A 21,468-nucleotide genomic window follows, 5' to 3' on the forward strand; every position below is an offset into this window, starting at 1 on the left:
CCATTTTGCTCTCGCGTCGTATTTGCGCGTTGGGAGAAGCGCCACCACCGAGGTGCCCAAGTATGACTTAAGAGCAAAATGGCTGCTGCGTGAATATGGTGAATAGTCAATCATGGGCCCTTTTTTAAACTAGCTCCTCACCACTCTGCCTACACACTTCCAACCAAGTGTGTAGGGCGAGTGGCAAGGAGCTGATTTCAAAAAGGGGGATAGTGTAGTGGTTAAGGTAAGTTAGCCTGAAGCTGTAGATGCCTCAGAAGTAAATCATTTTCCCTAGAAATGCCTAAACAGTAATATATATCGTAAGAGACCATTTGGTTGATCATAATGAGATGTATTTCTAAACAACTATAAGCTGGTGAATTGGACTTCTATCACCAAAGCCAATTGACCATTCACTTTGGCAAGATCCAAGAGCCTGCTTGAATGAAGCAGCTCATGTGGTTGTATTTTCAGCTGTAACTGCATGGCTAATTGCATGAAGGTAAAGCAGTGCATAATTGTAAAATACCTGATCTGGATAAATAGTTTTGATTCCGCCCCCCCCATCTCTTCCACACACCACATACTAATGAGAAAACAAAGAGAATGACTTATCAGTCAACTTTGTTTGCCTTTCAAAGAGGCATACATGTTCTTTAAAGTTTTCTTGGATGGTGGGTTTAACAACGGAAATGTAATAAAAAGCAGAGCTCAGTGTGTGAATTAAACTTATCTCAGGCGGAGCTGTGCACAGTTCACTGATCTTCGGTACAGAATCCAGAGGGTGCCCACTCACCCCCCCACAGAGCACCCGATTCGAATGTTCTCAACCGATAATCACCAGTAGGTTACTTATCAAGACGATCTTATAGACCTACTGCATGTAGTCTGGGAGCCTACTGGCTGTGATTAGGAAACACGGAAGTGACTGCGCTGCTCCATGCTTGCGGGTAGGTTTGTCGTTCTCAGGCTCCCACCATGAGCGGTAGATCGATAAGATCGTCTTGATAAGTAACTTACTGGTGATTATCGGTTTATTTTCACTCGAAACCACTACACAGAGTCAGTTTCAAGCTGTCTTGCTTCTATTTGCTGGTTTCTTGGTGGTCAGGGTGTGACTCTTGCGAGGCTTGGCTTTCACTTTGAGCATTTTGGTATGATGAGGGCCATTGAGATGTGCTGGCTTAGGCTTTGTTGACTTGGGTGCCTTGGGGATCTTTGGGGCAGGCAGGACGGGGGTGGAGGGGAGACTCTCACCCCCAGGGCAGGCCTTGAAGATGTGGACATCCTTGACCCTGCGACCCCGGAGCTCAGGAGGGTTGGCACAGGTGGCGCGCACCTTCAGGTTGACTTTCTCAATCCACCTGGAATAAAACATACCAAGTTACATTGTTCTAACAATAAGAATATTTTATTGAAACAGGAAAGGCAACCAGAGGGCACAAATTGGAAAGGAGAGGAAAAACTAGTGCAGTAATACAAAATACTTGCCATCCCTATTTTGTGTGTGTCATTGTCAGAGATCTTTACCAAAGTGTGATCTGCAAGCTCACATGTCATGTTGGCTTGTAGATTGGTGCAGATGAGTGTGCGGGTTCTCTTCTCTTTTTCTGATGTCACTTTTGAACCCAGCACTTCCACTAAGTGATGTGTGTATTTTACTAGTTTCTGCAACATTATGACCGACATAAATATTGTGATTATCAATCAGAATGATTAGTTTGATTTCGGGGTGTGTCTTACATGCGTAGTGGCAGCAGGGGGCAGTCACAAAGCAGGGGGTTTTCAGCCAGGTTGATGACCTCCAGAGAGGTCAGGGGGTGTAGGTCGGGTATCTCCTCTAGCTGGTTCCCTTCAAGGAAGAGACTCCTCAGACTGGGACCCAGCCCTGCCAGGGCATCCTTAGACATCTGAGGTGGCAGAGGGGAAATGGTACAGCATGCTACAGGAATGATGTTTGTAGGCCATTGCATAAATTACTTCTGCCACTGTTAATTAACCACAGACCTTACTTTCTATTCTGCATACATCAAAAACCCTATGGGTTAAAAAAGCATCGGCGACCTGGTAAAGGACCTCATTGTACGGGCTACGTACAATGAGGTTACCTTTGTGAAGCAAGCCACCCACATGGCATTTATTTTTGAGGGGCTCCTATATACAGGTTTAATGTTTGTTTTTCCTTAAACAAACATTAAAAACGCCATTGACATGGACAGAGTTTAATGTTTGCTTTGTGTGATAATGACGTCATAAAAGATGTATATATATAGCGCCCCTCACTTCACACGTGTGATTCTTTTTTAAAGATGTGTTTCTTTTTTTGAGTGGTGCAAACCACTCCAATAACCAGCTTTGTCTGTATGTTTGTGTACCTGTGTCCGTGTACCTGTGTACGTGCACAGGTGAGCATGGTTACTATGGTTAGTGTGTGACGTCACTGACATAGCTGATCAGACTATATAAGACCTTGCACCACTCAGTTCACACAGGTGTGATTTTTTATTTGATAGGATAGTAGACTGACAGGAAATGGGGAGTGACACGCAGAAAAGGTCGTTGGGATCGGGATTCGAACCTGCGACACGCTGTCAGGCTGATTTAGCCTCTCATTGAGATACTAATATACCACTGCACTGCATATGCAGGGCAAGCAGATGAAGTCTGGCTGCGCCAGGCTAAGGCTGATTAGCAGCCTAGGTGCCCGGACGTCTATGGCTCTACGCCAGCCTCCTGAATTTCAAGAGGTTGCAGTTGCTGTACATTTCTTTACATTTAGTTCAACGTCTTTACATTCTTCCAAACTAAATAAGCTTAGCTTATTTATTTTTTGATTAATAAGTCACGTAAATTGATCTTTTGTCCTGGGTTTATTCATTATCTTGTGAACAGCATTCCCTCTCTCAAGCAGTTTTTCAATGGGCTAAACATGCCAGACACCAGTATGCTCCTGCCAGAAACTGTGTTGAATCTTGACACTATTTGAGAAGCACATCCAAACATGGTCCCCTCACCTTCTCCAACCCCATGTTGTTCAGATACAGCTCCTTCAGCGATCCAGCTAATGGCAGGAAAGCATTGGCCCCCACCCATCGGATGGGGTTCCCCGACAGCCTCAGGTCCCCAAGGTTCCCTGCTTTACCCAGAGCCTCCGTTGGCAGCTCTTTCAGCTTGTTCCCTCCCAGGTGGAGTGTGTCGAGGTCGGTGGCCTGGTCCAAAGCCCTGTTGGCCACCGCGCTGATAGCATTACCGGTGAGGTAGAGGCCCCTGATACCCTCTGCCCCAGCCAGGGTCCCGGCCTCCAGCCTGGTAATGGCGTTGTTCTCCAGGTGGATGGCTAGCAGGCCGGGTAGCAGGTTGAAGGCTCCCTTAGGGAAGCTGGTGAAGCGATTCTTCTCCAGGTGGAGGTAGGTCAGCTGGGGGAGACCTGGGGATTGTGTTTTATGAGATGAGATGAGATGAGATGATGAGATGAGATTGAATTTATTGTCAATGTACAGTACAAGTACAGCACAGCGAAAAGTATTTTCGCATCTCACCAATAGTGCAAACATGTCAGTAAGGAGGAGGATACATTAATTACAGTAGTAACAGTAGATATGGGCTGAGCAGTAGTCATTCATTTAAATAAATAAATAAGGATATGAGAAGAAGAGAAAATCTGTCCATATTGCACGTAGCCCTTATTGCACGTGGCCCAATGCACAAAGTGCTAAACTAAGGTCCAGAGACCATATTCCACAGGATGTGTGTGTGTTTGTGAGATTCAGTTTGACAAAGGCCTAAATTTAGCTCCTCTCATCTGAGGATTTCATCTTTGTATACATGTACATATCTATGAATCATTAAATATTGATCTATCCTATCCATCTATTCATGTGTTAGATGGATGAATTGTATGAAGTACCTTTGAAGGCATCAGGGCTGAGGGAGGTGAGCTCATTCTCTGATAGATACAGGTAGACCAGCCCCTTCATGCCGCTGAAGGCTCCGCCTTCCACCTCCACGATCTTACAACGCTGTAGGTGGAGCGACACCACGTGCGTGAGGCCAGGGAAGTTGTTGCTGGTCAGATAGTGGAAGTTGTTGCTGCGCAGATCCAGGAGTCGCGTGCTGGGAGAGAAGCCACGCGGCACCTTCGTGTGGCCCCGGTTTTCGCAGGACGAATGGTGTGTCTCACCCTGGCGGAAGAGAGGGAAGAGGCAGATAAGGAGCAGAGAGAGAGAGAATTTATATCAAAGCCAATTTTATACCAAATATTATTTATATATTGTGACATTCGTGCAGGAACTGTAGAATAACCAATTCACTTCTGTATTGTTACTATACATTTAACAAAGTTGTATTTCTTCAGCACTTACCTCACAGGCACAGTTGGCGGGACACTTGACCTTGTTTTCGGGCTCTCTAGTAGGCGGGGGCGTGTTCCTGGTGGCCTCCTCAAACTCTGCCTTCAACATGGCCTCGTGGCTCTGGCAGCGCAGGTCTCCAGGGTAGAGGGACTCTATGCTTTCTCCGGACAAATGGCCCGGTCCTCCGCATGCCCCAAGCAGCTTCACCTTACCAGCGATAGCCCACTCCCTGTGGGTGGGACGGTGGGTAGAGGAAAAAATCAAATCATGTAGATCTTGGGATGCACATGGGAATGGTGTGGCCTCCAAATCTGGGCACGGTTTCAGCCCTATCAGATCTCCATTGACTTCCATTATATAGTTGTATAAAATGTAAAACAATATATAAAATACTTGTACTACTAGCAGTGTGCACAAAAGAATTGGCACTGATCGGTCCAGGTGTTTTTGAGAGTATATCCACATATCCAGACATAAAACTAGACTCCTGCAGAGCCACACTGTAAAAAGTGCCTTCGTATCACTGAATGGTGAGATTATTTTTGTTTACACTTTGTATACTGTTGTTAGAAAGTTTTTATACAACAGAACTCAGATCAAAACACACAAACAAACAAACCACTTTGACGCTTTGTGAACATGTATATGATCGATTTGCGCTATTTTTTGTGAATATTCGAATATTTTCAGAAAACACGCCCCAAAATACGACACCAGGTTGAAGAACTGAATTGGTCTCGTTAGTGACCCATGACAACGGGTGTCAGAATGCCACCTGAGGGGGCGCATGTAGCAGTTGCAGTAGATGGGGTTGCCCGCCAGGTTGAGGCGCGTCAGCTTGGGTGATCCGGCAGAGAACGGCTGAACAACACGCAGCTGGTTGTGGCTGATGTCCAGGTGGGTGAGGCTGGGAGACATGGCTACGGCCGAGCTGTCCAGGTCCTGGAGGGACATGTGGTCCAGGAAGAGATGAGTGAGCTTGGCCATGGACACCACCTCCTCCCCCAGGTAGGTCATAGGGTTGTAGCTCATTTCCAGGCGGGTGACCTCTGGCAGTCTGGATGACACGAGAGGAAGGAGGAGAGCTGAGGTCGGTTCTAAAATAAATGTCTTCTAAATCCAAACAGTTTTCTGTACCTATGTTTCTATATCAGTGGTTCTCAAACTTTCATGTCAAGGACCCCCAAAATTATATGTAATTGGCCACCGACCCCCATCTGAAAATATGTTGTTCCAGGGACCCCCCAAAAGCAAAGATATGAGTTAAAGGGGCATACCACTCATTTTCAACATTTTACTATGCCATTAATATACCTTTGAGCTGAAATAATTTAAAAAAAAGTCCAGGCTTGATTGCACAGCAGCATACCTGGTCATGGTCTCTGTAGGGAAGAACTGCAGCTCATTGTGGTCCAGACTTAGTCTGGTCAGTGTGAAGAGACCAGCGAAGGCCTCTATGTCCATGTAGTTCAGAGAGTTGTGGCTAAGACGCAGCCACTTGATGTTCTGCATGCCCTGGAAAAGTATTTTGCAATAAATCCCATATTATTATTTGTAAATATTATCCGAATCAGAATCATCTTTAAAACAACACAATTTTACAAGTAAAAAAGTGGCTGAAATTATTTTTTGTACACAGTTCCCATCGTGTTATTTTTCCAAGAAAACAAAGAAGGGGGGGGGGGGGGGGGGTGTTAGGAGATCAAGGCAAGAAGGAAAATTTAGAAGCTCGTTCCACACACAAACAGCACACTCGTAGGGTCTCTCTAGCAACCGCTGTGTACTGTGCAATATATATATTGGTGACTCTGTCTCTATGCACCATTTATCTTTCTATATGCATGAACTGCGTTTGTATGTATGTATACACTATACATTTGTGCTTGTAGTAGGTGTATGTGTGAGTGTGAGAATACCTGGAAGGCCATGTTGGGTATATAAACCAGCCGGTTGTGTGTGAGGGAAAGCAGGTTGAGAAAGCCCAGCTGAGCGAAAGCTCCAGTCTTGATCTCCTCCACGCGGTTTCGATCGATCATCAGCTGCTTCAGGGCCGACAGGCCATCAAACGATTCCTGCACACCACAGAAACAAAGAGTTATTATGATTAGTTTAGTGGCTTGAATCCCACTCAGTCAGTGCCATCAGCATGTCTCCCGCCACCACATGTAGCTCCTGTCACTCTCCAGAACAGCATCTTGTAGGAATAATATTCTTTAAAAATGACTCATCTAATGATATATATAATAAAATTGTATAGTGAAGATGAGAGAAAGAGAGATGGAGCAGGTCTCACCCATGAGGTGCTCAGAGAGAGAGATTGAGGGAAAGAGAGTTTGCATTGATCCTACCTGGTAGAGAATCTCTATGTTGTTGTTGGCCAGGTTGAGAAAGACCAGGCGTCCCAGGCTGCGGAAGGCTCCTTCCTTCACGGTGCGTATGTTGCAGCGTTGCAAGGTCAGGTGAGTCAGGTAGGGGGTGTGTTTAAATGCCCCTGTGGGAAGCTCCTTGATGTCATTGCCCCTCAGATCCAGCTTTACAGTGATCTGTTAGCAACAGACACATTCGTATATTGGTTAAACCTGCTGCACCATAAGTGCTCCTATAGTCTAGGCCAGAGGTGCCCAAAAGATTGTGATCTACCAGTAGATCACTAAGGTTGTGCAGGTAGACCACATGACATGGCCTAAAAAATATGTAATTTAAATACATTTAAACTTGATTGACTTCAAAAGGAGCCTGCAGCAGCGTCTCAAACCCACAATGCAATAGGCCTACTTGCCTTTCAAGAGGGTTGTACACAAATGTGAGTAGTATTACTGTACTGTTACAAAGTAATTATACAAAACCCTATACCAATTCCATTTCCCCCCTCTATAATATTTTTGGTGAGTCGATCTTGTTGACCTGGTCATTTTGAAAGTAGCTCTCAAGTCAAAAAAGTGTGGGCACACGCCACACACCACTGACCAAATCCTGCCAGAAGTTCCCAGAACAACTAGGGAAAAGTGGGAATCGACTGTCCACACGGTAATTAATTTAACGGTGTTAATTTAACCAAGATAAAAAATAAAATAAGGAGAAAGTAGAGGTCCATTTAGCTGCTGGAAGATTTTAAACAGAGTATTACTTTGTACAATTGGATTGAGTCTAAGAAAACAAATGACCACATATTTGAAGTTCTTTATCTTTTCAACAATGGAATTCAAAAGTTGCCATGCACAAATGTGAAAAATGATCATATGAACCATAACCTCATCTATTGTTGGAGGAACTTCGGTCAGGTTTTTGTTGACGCAGGTGACCGTGAGCTGGATCGGGTCGCAGACGCACTGCTTGGGGCACTTGGCCAGGTACGCTCCGGGCACGAAGAAGAGCAGAGCCAGTAGCGGCCAGTAGAGGGCGTCGAGAGAGACCTTGGAATACATCTGAGAGAATAACCCATTCACAAACACAGGAATCAACCTAGCTCTCATTGATAAAGACGAGTCGCTCCATCCATCTTATGTCTTCATTCTTCCCCATAATGTGTATAGCCTACTACAGCAGTACTCAGAGCACTGTAAAGGTGCCTGTCACTGTGCTTCTGCTAGCAGCTAGTCGATACAAAACGAAATCTCAATACAAATCCCAGATTTTGTTACGGGTTGTGATTTTGGCAAGATCAATGGAATGCGTTATGTCCACATTCGTTAGTAGGCTATAGTCAGAGTCTGATCACATAACACCACACCGGGACGGAAGCTTGAAAAGCTTCATGCAGTGCCAGTTCCACACTGCTTCAAAATGCATGCATTTTTTTTAAAGAGAGAAAAAAGAGACGTGATATAGCCTATGGGCCAAGGGAGAACACTAAAGTTAACTCTTCTTTAGGCCTACTTATAGACAAGTTAATCTAAAATTGTTTATATTCACGTGCATGCATGGTGCCGACCCTGTGACAGCAGTCAGTCTTAGGCCATACTTATAGACTGAAAAGAGATGAAAAGTCGAATTGATCCAATCAACCCTTTTCAAGATAAATGCTCAACAAATGCTCATATTTCTAAATCGGTTTCTGCTCCTTTCTGCTATTAAAGCGTTATTTGTTTATTTGGTATCTCGGACGACTGAGCGCAGAGAGAGGAAATGTTAGTATGTTTATACTATACGAAAGGGGCAAAGAAACTGGAGACGGTGGAATTTCCTAGGGCAAAGCCCGTGTGTCAGTGTCCCTCGGGGACCAACAGTTAGACCGCAGTGGAGCTGGCACGCTGTGCGCGCACAAAGACGCACAGTGTATTCGTGTCGGGCACCATCCGGAGTGTCCTGTAAATAAACCCCAGGAATGGTAAGTGACTTAAGTCTACCTTACCTTGCAATGGCTAACCATATGATAATTACCTACCGTAATTCGCATTACATTATGATTAGGCCTACATTAATTAAACGTTGACATTGCCGAATGCAAATGCGGTGCGTAAAATAGATATAGCACAGAAACGGTCGCGTTTTTGTGTAAGGACTGGAGTCGACCACGATGGAAATAAGTCATCTAACACAACTTTATTGTGTGTTATTATCCTCTTATTGTTTTAAATGTATGCTGTTAATAGCCTAGCCTAGAGGCCTACTTTTCAAAGAAACTAAAATAATTTGCGCACTTTTGACTTTCACGTTCCCCTATAATTTATAACATATAAATATCCAGTTTTCTGTCAATTCGGTTACATGCAAATAACCGTCAACTTCTAGATTTAAGTCTACTATAGGCTACACAAAGAAGGCCTACTACATTCTAATTTACGCGTTGAAGCACTCACTTTGCCCCGGTCTCGGTTGTTCTGTCCTCCGGCTGTTTGCTACTTGTCCGTAGATTCTCTCACGGTCTCTGCCTCAGTGCCTCTCCGACGCTCTTCCCCTGGTTGTCCCCCATCTAAAACAAACTCAGCTTATCCCTTTCATTCAGTCTGCCCGACCCCCCGTCTTTCTCTGCACTTCTGCTGAGTTCCAAGAGCGCGCGTTATTAAAACAATGACCTGGACCGAGTCATGACATAAAATGCCTGCATGAAATGAAATGAAATGAAATGAAATGAAATGAAATCTATATTTACCCAGGGTATCTGGGCTAAGCTCAAGAACTTGTTTCCAGCCAGGCCCTGCTCATAGAACACATTTCATCGTAGTGGTTGATGCCTTGTTCAAGGGCATTTCAGCGGTGGTAATTTTAACGTGTCGGACGGCTGGTTCGAACTGGGAACCTTCCGGTATCTAGACCGCGCCGCTATCCGTTCGGCCACCGCTGCCACGAATCTAAACGAATCTAAACGAATCTAAACCTCCATAACAACATTAAACATCGTTGGTTGATTAATCAACCACCACTACCAGTGTTGGAAAGTAACTAAAGTAACATTACTTTCAGAAATATAATATAACTTTTTTCCAGACGCCTATACTACTTTCACAATTTGATTCATATTACATTTACTATTTTCATGTCTAGATCCAGACTCTATAGAGCTGATATACAGAAACGGGCAGTCATAGAAATTTGTTATCCTTATGTTCACTGTGCATTAGATTGCATTGAAATGCACTGGCAGGCACATACAACTGTTGGCCTCATATGGCCTTGGCCTTATTGGCCTAGCTCTAGCTGCACTTTGTTTGGAGCTTAACTGCTTTAATAAAAGGAAGTTGTTCAAAGATTATGTTTCATTATCAGTTTGAGCCCAATGTGGATTTAATTTAGTAGGCCCTAATTGATGAATTCATACAGTAACAGTCTTAGTGTTTAATTCAAATGAGTGTATAGGCTATTGGAACCAAATGGACCTATCATGTCATGTGTAGCCTAGTATACAGTATACACTTTCAGAGTTAAATAAATAATGAGGATTTTACAATGTATAGGCTGCAGAAAAGGGGGAAATAAACTGCTAATGCTGAAAATGCAAAGTAAGACTTTTGGGCACAAAATATCCAATACTGGGGGTGAGAAAACAAAGTAATAAGGAAAGTATAAATAAGTTACAGTAAAGTAATATTATTTTTTTAAAGTATAACTATAGGTATAGGCTAATATATTACCGTTTTATATGACTTTTCCAACCTGTCTTAAACCACTGATTTGAAGAAACAGCATTTTTACGATTAGCTGCAGCCTGCAGTATTTATGCACTCACAGGCGTCAATGACATACGAAGAAAAATGAATGGCTGCTGTATTTTGGGGCGAGCGTTTTTGTATTCTTTGTGTGTTGTGTACACTAAGTGTTGTGGCAGCGGTGGCCGAACGGATAGCGGCGCGGTCTAGATACCGGAAGGTTCCCAGTTCGAACCAGCCGTCCGACACGTTAAAATTACCACCGCTGAAATGCCCTTGAACAAGGCATCAACCACTACGATGAAATGTGTTCTATGAGCAGGGCCTGGCTGGAAACAAGTTCTTGAGCTTAGCCCAGATACCCTGGGTAAATATAGATTTCATTTCATTTCATTTGTGTATGGGTATACATACAATCCATCCAATGTCATTAATTCATAGAAGTATACTGTAGACTAGATTAAATATTCAGATTTCAAAGTATATTCCTTTTTCCTATTTTCCCTATATTCTAAAACATATGAACAATATGAGAGATGGCTAGCATTGGTTGGGGCTGTGGTTCTTGAGGGCCCAAACTATACTGAATGGTTTTCATTATAACTATCATTACACTGCTAATGGACATTTATATCTGGGACACCATGCAGGCGGATGTCATTGGGGAGCAGCATATCTGAATGGTGAGAGCCTCAGTTGTCCGATTCCTTGGCCAGCGAATGTGTGGAATATGACTGGTCGAAGTGTCCTTGAGCAAGACACCTAAACCCTAACTGCTCCACACCCTAAATGGGCAGTGATCAGCTGGGTTAAGCTGAAACCTAATTTCCCTAGCTGGAGCAAGTAGGTCAATATTGTTATTTAACCAGTTATGGAATAATTTGTTTAATTCCAAAACATTCAATCTCACATTTTGATAAATAATGTCTACCTTATTTATCAGTCTCGTCTTCTGAACTCTAATGTGTTTATTTTGCCATCTTGATGTCTTGCTTTAATTGTTGTGTGAAGCCATTTGAAAATGCCTTGTGTTAAACATTAACTTGACTTGAATCCATTTTGTTCTGGGGAGGAATAATTTACCCATTTGCTGTTGCATACAAAAACATACACATTTTGTATTGGCCCTTTGGCCATGGGCACTGCAGTGTAATGAGTGTGTATAGTGCAGGACAATGCGCACACATACTGTACATTCAGGTCCATACTGGTAGGAGGGAATGCTCATGCATGCAACTCATTCCTGCTCACAGTCTGATGCACTGAGCGTTCTGACCCAGCTGAACCCTGCCCAATGACCAACAATAATATGACAGGCCCGCAAAAATGCATCCTCTTTCCCCATCTTGAAAATGTTACGTTGACCTCACTAGTAGACATAGACAACTTTGCGAAGTCCATCATTAAATGGAATGCTTCTCTAGTCTAGCCTGAAATGCAAATCAAATACAGTGCTTTATTTCAAAATCAAACTGCAACCAATTTAAAAAAAGTATTCTAAATGCTTTTAGTTATCGTTTATGAATAATATGCAGACAAAGTTATCCTCATGTTGGCAATGACTATTGTTAGACACTTTTTTCTTCCAAAATATGTTTATTGGAATTTTTAACAAACATTCTCCATGGGGAGTCGAATACAGTCACTTCCCAAAAAATAAAACAAAAAAAGCATGTCATCAGAAATTAAAGAACTGCAACATAAATCAGTGGTCCTCTACATTACAATAAATGTACACGCCCCCAAATAGCCTGCAGTCTATCGCAATGATTCGCAAGCATAGCTATGTATGTCAAACTTTTTATATATATTTTCCCGTTTTGTACAAAAATATAAATATTGAAAAGCAGAGAATCCAGGTTTCTTTAATGTGCCTTTAAATGAGCGTCAATCCGCTGCTTATGTCCCCCATCCCTTTTTCAAGTGTAAAGGGCTGTTTACACTAAGCATTCTAATCATCATCATCATCATCATACTATAATTCAGTCAACTATAATTCAGTCAATGTCTGAATGTGTGTCTGTCTGTGTGTCAGAAACACCGCCATAGCTCCTCACTGCCTGCACCAATCACTCCCACTTTTCACACAGGCATTGACCATAATAATATGGAGGTCTTAACGAAGCCCTTTTTTCAATTTAACAAATTATAGATTAATAATGAATTTATTAGTGAATTAAAAACACACCCAGGGCGCAGTACCCCCCCCCCCCCACGGCCATAAGGGGGGGGGGGGGGGGGGGGGGCAATATCTCACAACGGGTAAGGGCGCGCCGATGTGAATTTTTTGGCCGATACCAAGAACCGATAATATCAACATTGCTGTTATGGCCTATAACCGATATTATCTGTATAAAAACAAGTTAAAATGTTGTCCTTTCTGAAAAACACATGTAAACACTGAATTTGAAAAAGCAATGCCTCTTTATTCCAAAACTAGTGATGCAATATAAGATGAAAACAATGTATGCGCTTTTACAAATTTTGGCCCATATCCAAACAAGTCGAGAGAGAAGCCGATAAATAGATTTTGTATTCTTATATATCTGAACTTAAACAACTTACTGTAAACATACTATTTTATTTTTAAATATTCCAACTTCACTTTGTCTTAGTTATATTTGTGGTGTGGCTTCCACTTCAGTTAGAAGGATATTTAAAACTTTATATCCACTTTTCATCCAGGCTTGTCAATCCTGCTACATTTTTTTAAATTGAAAGTGTATTTGATATGCAACAGTACATTGTTGCCATCTCAAAGCAGTTTTCCCCAGCAACCACCCTGTCTTTCTCCTGTCACAACCAATTACCACTATGGAAATAAGCTTGTTCCGAGCTTTCTTGTGTTTATCGTTTTGACTATTGTTGTGCATCCGTCATCAACTGTACTGTACATGCAATTTGTCAATACAAATTTCAATCAATCAATTTAGTGCTTGGTGTGAATAGGCCTTAAAGCTTCCATTTCTTTGTTGGGAGACAAATCACGCAGTGTCCATCAGTGCAGTGTGTGTGTGCGTGCGTGTATGTGTGTGTTGGGGGGTGTAGTACTGGCAGTGGTTGAGACTGGTGGTGAGGTGTACATGGACTCAGTATTCTGGAGAGCACCTTTTCTCCAGGGCCAACTGCAGGCGCTGTGTGGCGCCACCACCTGACTTCAGAGCCTTGTAATTCCTGGCACAAAATGACAAGAAGTGACATCATCATGTCATCACAGTCACCTGAGAAATACTTCCACAGGCACAGGTATTGATTGCTTGAGTTAAGCTGTATTCCATTCAAGGTTTCAGTTAGCCGGTATATGCCAGCCATTGAGTGACTGTTATACCATTGCTGGCCACCGTGGATGGTTGAAAAATGATATTTTAGTATAGTAACATAATAATCAAATACGTAGTTTACAACCGTTAAAATTGTCTCAGAGACATTCAACAAGTCAGCAAAACACTTAAAAGGACTTATAAGTTACTTACTTGGAGAGGAAGGTGTGTAACAGTGAGGCATGGTCCTGGGGGAAGTATTCCTGTTGGACGGCATGTTCCAGACACAACAGATGTCCTGGGACCACAAACAACTTCCTGCCATTCCCCTCACCCTGAGAAACACAATCGTCAACACACAGTAGGTCCGGTCGGTTAGCGCTTGAGGATCTACAAATCGAAATATACTGTACACATTACATTGTGCCAGGTGCATGCAGGGCTGCAGCTGTGTTTATAATATATATATATTTTTTTTTAGATATATGCAGGTTTTTTTGTAATAGTTTGTCACACAGCGCTGTCATGTAAAAGACTGGATACTTTCACAAGTTTGGAAATGTTTCGGCAATAATGACATGCCCAAAATAGGAATACTACTATACTATATTTAGGATACTAAATGATCGAGTATATTTCAGAATTGAATAGTTCAATTAACTGTTGCACCCCTAGTTGCATGTATACCTTGAGCAGCCCTGTCAGAACCATTAGGCTGGAGAGGAAGCAGTAGGATTGGACGGCTGAACCAGAAAAGAGCCTCTCAAACACTGCGTCTATATGGGACACAGAGACAAACAGCAATGCATGGGTTAAAGTGCAGGTTAACCGTCAGTTCAGTTCTAACAGTGGTCTGTTATTTTACAGTGGCTATAATTCACTCTGGATAAGAGTACTAGCTCATTAACAAAAATTGCAAAAACAACTAACAAACTGAATTGTGACACAAAGTGTAGCATGTATTCGTTCTCCATTTACCAATGGTTTCTAGAACCACTTTCTTGGTCTCTGGCTCTTCACTGTAAACAGAGGATATCTTCAGAAGGATGTCTGCTGCCTTGTCTGTGTCCGACACTTCCACCTGAGAAGAGAACATCTAAATAAGACATACGCACTAAGAAACTAAGGGAATGTCCCCACACGATATGCTGCTCTCCTCTCTTTTTAATATTTTAACTAAAAGTGAACAACGTTTTTGCCCATACAGGGATTCATCCCACAGCACCATGATCTAATCTTCACATCTGTATCTGGTCTAGTGCTGCTTGCAAACCACTTTGAGCTGTACTCAAGTTACTAAAGGAGTATACTATATACCTGTGCTTCCCAACATTTTTTCTGACAGGGCACACTTTTCATAGCCTAAAAATCTGAGGGCACACCTAGATATACGGTGTGTGTGTGTGTGTGTGTGCGTATATATACAAATTACACACACACACACACACACACACACACACACACACACACACACACACACACACACACACACACACACACACACACACACACACACACACACACACACACACACACACACACACACACACACACACACACACACACACACACAATAACATTACTTGTCATCTTACATCAGTAACAAATAGCTTTACTTATTACTCTCTGAGATAAGTAATTAGTTACTATTTATTATTACACTACTTTAACTGCAGATATGTTCCTATAGCTTTAGTTTTTTGTTTGAATGGTTAACCGTTTAAAGGTCTCATACACTATCGATACATAGAACCAGCATTATATTTATCTATTAATTCACAGAATTTGTGTGTGTGTGTCATAACTCGAGAGTGCTGTGCTGAGTGTCTGTCCCAGGACCATGGAGGACACATTAGGGACTTTAAGCAACGACGGCTACAGCAGTCCGCTCCGGCAACCGGAAATGGATCAGTGCTCGATAGATAAACCTGCTTGCCGTCGCAGCCCTTTCTACTACGGCAGAAACTACCCTTCCACGTAGTGTCTACAACGTCACGAATAAGTGAGTGATTTTTGTACTTTGGATGCGTTGTTTGTATGTACGAATTCACTGAACAGTTCACAAACTGTCCAAAAGTAAATTCTTACCAGATCTTACCAGATCATGTTGAATGCAAGCTCTGCCGCGAGCTCTGCCCCTTCAGAGAAGCAACAACTTGTAGACGCGTCACCATGGGAACCAAAAAGGGGTGGGAACCCGTCGTCGAGGGCTGTTTGCTTAATGATTATGACTGCTACGGCGATTGCGTCATAGCAGCTGTACTTTTGCCTAGCGGAGCCGTCCTGAAAACCGCCATTGCTTAAACTCCCTATTGATTCTTCTGAGCACGCACCAAATCTCAGTGTGTTTGAGGGAGTGTAGTTCAGCGTAGTTTTCTCTAAATGCCCACCTGTCGTATTAGAAGCGTTCTCTCCTCTCCGAGCTGAAGAAGCTTTTCACTGGAAGGGCTGTTCAAGAACGATTCTACCTCTGCCTAGTGGAGAAAAATGGTCACATTCAGGCATCAGAGCAGAAATACAAAAATGTTGTCTTGTCATTCTGGTTGATTTTTTCCCATTCTTTCCCTCTGGGTGAATGCGTGCTAGATGAGTGGAGATTCCCCCGATTAGGAATAAATCACCATGTTATCTACTTAGATCATAATTACTTGTAAAGTATGTTCAGGGTATTTATTTAGCACAAATCTATTAAATCATAGTTTTGTTTTCAATTAGGTTTGTATTTTGTGCAAAATGATCATATCATTATTCCTTGTATCACTGGATTCTGTTAATATATTGTAATTATATTATTATTATCCTATTTGTTACTTGTATTGTTAAATGTTTGTTTTTAAATCTTGTCTATGGCCCCAAATTGGTCACGGCCAGCTCTGATGCCTTGGTACATAAAAAAAACCTGATTGTGAATGCAGTTTGGTATTGTATTAAAATGTATTATAAGCAACGTGGAGATATGACTCAAATATATTTATTACTGTTCAAATATGGTAATGTGAATTTTCTGCTGCCTTACTGAGCTCTGAGGTTTTGTGGGGCTGCTTTCTCCATTTGACACTCCATTCTCCTTAACATTTTCATCACTCTCTCCATCTTCTCCATTTTCCTCCACTCCATTTTCATCCTCATCTTCCTCTTCTTCTTCTTCTCCTTCATCATCATCTTCATCGTCAGGTTCTCCTTCATCATCACTGTATGTGTATGGAGAGGTAACAAGATCATACATTCGGAGGGGTAATCTTAAAACTTCTCTGAAATGACATGGGGCACACACACACATTCATACAAACGTTACCTGAGAGAGGCCAGCATTTCTCCTCTGTCCATGCTTTCCATGAATTCCGTCAGAGCCTCACAACCCTCCTCTCCCAGACAGTTGCCTGTTCAGAGCCACACATGCTGTTAGTAACTCCCCCTAAATAAGACTTAATACAGAATTTATTTAGCCTAGATTCAAGTTGAAAATCTCTCTTGTGTGAAGTGAGCGGTGCCTTTTATCATGATGATGATGTAACGTCATCATACATCAGCCAATCAAATCATCACATTCCGTGCTCAAACACACCTACACACAAAGCTGTGCATAGGAGCGGCTGCACCGCTCAAAAAGTGAAATTAAAAGTGAAATTAGTTATTATAATGGCGATCATTATTGTTATGATAAATATTACTAATATTTCTAAAAACAACTTAGAGAGAAATCTATAATTGTGAATTTTAAGAAGTGGTCCAAATGATTAATTTGATATAGATGACATTTACAATACTACTTTATAACTAATATAGTGTTGTCAGTGATTATGTATATAAATACTGTATAACTTGAAAAGAAAATCATACTACTAAATAGTACATTTCAACTAGTGAGTAGTGTATACCATTCAGATCCACTTTTTCCATATGAGGTTTGTCTGCGACAGCCTGTGCCACAACGAGAGCTGCAGTCTCAGTGATCTCTCCATAGGACAGGTTCAGTTCCTGAACAGCATACAAGACAAGTCACATAATTCAGCATTGCACAAACAATGCTCATGGGGCACTTGATGTTAGGCTGTACGTAGGCTGACCTTGAGAATCGGCAGCCCCTCTCTCAGGACAGCCGAGAGGGCAATGGCTCCCTCGGAGCGGACCAGACAGTCACCAAAGTTAATCACCTGGACATTCCTCAAATGCCTCAGAGCCTGGAACATACAAAAGATACACACATTGTATTTTATTTCATTGCTTTTAAAAACGTTTACGTGGCAAGAGTGCACTATAAAATGCTGCTCACCACCTACAAGGCACGGCACAACCTGGCTCCCCCTTCCTCTCTGCCCTCCTCAAGCCACATGTCCCGTCCCGTTCCCTCAGATCCAGTGATGCCAGCCTCCTGGAGGTCCCAAAGACCAGGCGCCGTAACTGGGACGACAGGGCCTTCTCTGACGCCCCCTCCCTCCCTACCTTCAAAACTGTCTTGAAAACCCACCTGCTCCGTCTCTTTTTTGTTTAATCTCTTATGTCTTCCTATGAGTATTATATTGTATTGTACTTTAACATTTCTGTACACATCAACTATCTCTCCCATACGCTTTATTTTATTTTTTGTCTATTTAAAAATTAAAAAACCTGTGGACAAAGATATGCGATTTGAAAAATTTTGTATAACATGATTGTCGATGTCCTTAAATAAAGAAGAAAAAAGAAAACCCACCTGCTCAGAATAGTAATAATCCCAGATATTATAATTAAGTGGTCGCAACCCTCATCAAGTCATCTTTCATCCAATGTGGTCCGTACCCCAAAATGAGTTTGACACCCCCGATCTAGACTTATGTTTTGTCCTGGGGGAACCCCTAGTACTTACAAGTACATTAAATTGCCATCCTACTGTACCTGTGCCATGGCCAATGCTCCTCTCTTGGTGAAGGTGTTGTCATTGAGGTTGAGGACACAGAGCTCTGGGTTATGCTGCATGGCCAAAGCCAAGGCAGTGATGCCTGGGTGGGTGATGCCATTCTGGGGCAAGTGGACCTCCTCCAGGCTGCCTATCAACTGTTAATGGAAAACATAAACAGAAAAGGGGGGAAGAAATGAAGGTGGAATACATACAGTATGAGGTCGTAATATAATGTGTTGTATTGTGTATTTTAATGTTTAACTGAAATGCATTCGTTAGAATGAATTTAATATGAACTTTGTGAAACAAACTTTTGAACAGATTATTCTGTATGACTACTATGGATATATCATGCCCTGACAAGCTTGAGTGCAGTGATCTACAGTTAATGTGCTTTTACAAGGCCATGTAACAGGTACAGAATGTGTTTTACCTTGAAGGCCTTCGCAAGGGCCGCGGCACCCTCATTCTCCAGCCGGTTTCTCCCAGCAATGAACACCCTCAGTCTGAGTGCTGCTCCCTGGGCTGAAGACTCCTTATAGCACTCAGTCAGTGCTGCTGCCAGGATCTACAAAACACATGACATGAATACCCATGTTAGTCGCGATAACATTTTACAGTACCAGCCTTGCCCCGACTGACAGTGGCTTGTCCAGGCAAAACTCAAACGGTAGCAAAATGACAGTTTTACTGTACTTTTTGTATGATCTACCATATTTTTCTACCTTATTTTAAGTGTAAGATATATGTCAAACAGTGTGAAAGCAGACGACTGTGTTTTCAATTGTACACTTACACAAACTAGCAAAGTCAACATGAAACTATACAGTAGATGTAGAAAAACACACATGGCCCATGAGCTCACCTTGCCTCCTCCGATGCCCATGCCACAATTGTTGAGTTTCAGCTCCCTCAGTGAGTGGCAGGATGGGCTCTTAAGCAGGTGTTCAATGCCCTTCACCCCATCCGGACCAAAGGCATTGTCGGACAGGTCTAGCTCTGTCAGTCTGGCCCCTGCACTCATCAACGCACCTCCCAGTGATCTCTGGTGAAAAGACCATTTGAGATAAACATGAAATGTCTGTCAAGTAGTGAGTCAAATATATACAGCCTCATTGCAATCAAAAGAAGCAAAAAGATGTGAAATCAGCTGGTTTCGAGTCCTCAATAGGAACACTCCGCTTTGATGTCACCCCATAATAAAAAATACAAAAGATTGGTTGCTCAGCCACTCACCAGGGCAGTGGGTATTTCAGAGCGAAGTCTTCCAGTAAACATGTCACTCCAGAGACATCTCTGAAAGATGAATGACACAATGTTGACATGCGTTGACAGAACTCAAACACCAAGCCTTTAAGGAGTGCCAAGCTTGTTATGCACAGGCAACAAAAATAAAAGAAGTGTAGAGTACCTGAAGTTCGTCTTTGTTCTCCAGGGCTTTGGCAATGGCTTGTGCTGCTTCTACTCCGACCGTGTTCCCCTCCAAGCGCAAAGCCCGGAGACCCTGGTACTGCTCAATGTCACGTACCAACTCCTTCACTGGATGAACAGGGACAGAGATCAAGATGTCAACAGAGGTCAATGTGAGACAAGTCCTATGTTTCATAGATGTATTTGTGATGGGGTGGGCGGGGTCCTGTAATCAGAATATTATGTTTAATACATAATCGTCAAAGTGTTCAACAATTACAGCAATGTACAGTAAGTCTTTCAAAGAATTAACCTTTACCTACTGACTCATTATAAGTTATCTGGGTAAGAATGCCATGTTAATATACTGCAGTTGTAAAGGTATCTGATCTCAGATAGTCTCACCTGTCTCTGCATTGTCCAGTTTGAGTCCCAGACCTTTGTAACTCAACTCTCCATCTCCGACATGAGTCTTGGACAAAGCATCAGCAAGCTGGGCAATATCATCTGAAGCCATTGCGTTGCTAGTGAGTATAGGGAGGCAGTGAAATGCATGATGAAAGAGGGTAAACAAAAAAACATGCCTGCAGTGATACCATGGAGTAACAGGATAGATAGGTGGGCACTAGGGACATCTGGGCATCTCGATATGCCTATTTTGTCCAAAATGTAAAAATGTATATATTTTTGGAAAACATTTCTAAAGTAAAGTATTCATGATTAGAACATGCATGCTTAAACCTTCGACAATTAAGGTATAACATTTTGAATGTTAGTACAAATTGCTACAAAAATTGTAGCTCTGATCCATAGCTCTAATGCCTCAGGCTATATATAATATATATATAAACATTTTTGCACAAAATAGATGTCCCTTGTGCGTGCCCACGGTCCCACCTATCCTGTATCCATACATACATGGTACTTGTTAATATTAAGACATTATAGACACAATGACTGTCATATTACAATGCAATTACACTAGCTTGGTCCTCTACACTGACATCTCTGATCTCTGGCTAGTAGTGTCTGTCACGCAGCACTGACTGACTGGCTATAAGGAAGCTAACCTTGAATTCAACATGCGAATGTTCGTTTGGCCATTGGTCGTAAAACTAATGTTGATCAACTGTTTTTGATCAATATACGACCCTACATGAAGCCTAGGCTAGGCCGTACATTTTCTAACATACTTTACCAGGACGCGAAACTTCCAGTTGTTATGTTGACGGCGCGGTGAACACGCTGTGCTGGGTTCCGTTCCGCGCGCCACTTGCGTTACAATAGGTTACAATGTGTGTGACGTCAGTTCCACAACTTCTTCGCTGACCACAGCGTACTGTTGTGTGTCTGTCAGCATCGGCGCCACACCATGGCCTGTTGCAATCATGTATTAACAGTATCTTTATTGGAGATTCATAGGCAGCTAGGCTGCGCCTGCAGGCACATGCTGTCTGCTACGAGCAGTAGTAAATATAATGTTGTCAGTGTGTGATTAT

General features: G+C 42.4%; 2 protein-coding genes across 3 annotated transcripts; both read right to left on the reverse strand.

Annotated features, from left to right (window-relative positions):
- Positions 1–973: 973 nt before the first annotated feature.
- Positions 974–9,259, reverse strand: chadlb (chondroadherin-like b). Its single transcript, XM_079493575.1, has 11 exons — positions 9,134–9,259; positions 7,586–7,759; positions 6,683–6,877; positions 6,251–6,406; positions 5,704–5,849; positions 5,110–5,391; positions 4,344–4,563; positions 3,890–4,163; positions 2,997–3,409; positions 1,726–1,892; positions 974–1,346 (listed from the first exon to the last, which is right to left on the reverse strand). The coding sequence occupies exons 2-11, from the start codon at positions 7,757–7,759 to the stop codon at positions 1,052–1,054; spliced, it is 2,322 nt and encodes a 773-aa protein (XP_079349701.1). The 5' UTR covers positions 9,134–9,259; the 3' UTR covers positions 974–1,051.
- A 3,409-nt stretch (positions 9,260–12,668) lies between these two features.
- On the reverse strand, positions 12,669–21,309 carry rangap1b (Ran GTPase activating protein 1b). Of its 2 annotated transcripts, none has more exons than XM_079492180.1 (16): positions 21,168–21,309; positions 20,375–20,493; positions 19,971–20,098; positions 19,796–19,855; positions 19,425–19,604; positions 18,993–19,127; positions 18,556–18,714; positions 17,748–17,861; positions 17,559–17,658; positions 16,976–17,060; positions 16,697–16,871; positions 16,071–16,154; positions 14,659–14,761; positions 14,368–14,456; positions 13,894–14,015; positions 12,669–13,594 (listed from the first exon to the last, which is right to left on the reverse strand). In XM_079492180.1, exons 2-16 carry the CDS (start codon positions 20,484–20,486, stop codon positions 13,510–13,512), a joined length of 1,731 nt encoding a protein of 576 aa, XP_079348306.1. In that variant the 5' UTR covers positions 20,487–20,493; positions 21,168–21,309; the 3' UTR covers positions 12,669–13,509. The 2 variants fall into 2 exon arrangements, with proteins under 2 accessions (XP_079348306.1, XP_079348307.1); XM_079492181.1 differs by having other exon boundaries at positions 21,163–21,301.
- Between the last annotated feature and the right edge of the window lie 159 nt (positions 21,310–21,468).

Source organism: Electrona antarctica (assembly GCF_951216825.1).
Source record: "Electrona antarctica genome assembly, chromosome: 22".
In the NCBI taxonomy this organism is placed as follows: domain Eukaryota; kingdom Metazoa; phylum Chordata; class Actinopteri; order Myctophiformes; family Myctophidae; genus Electrona; species Electrona antarctica.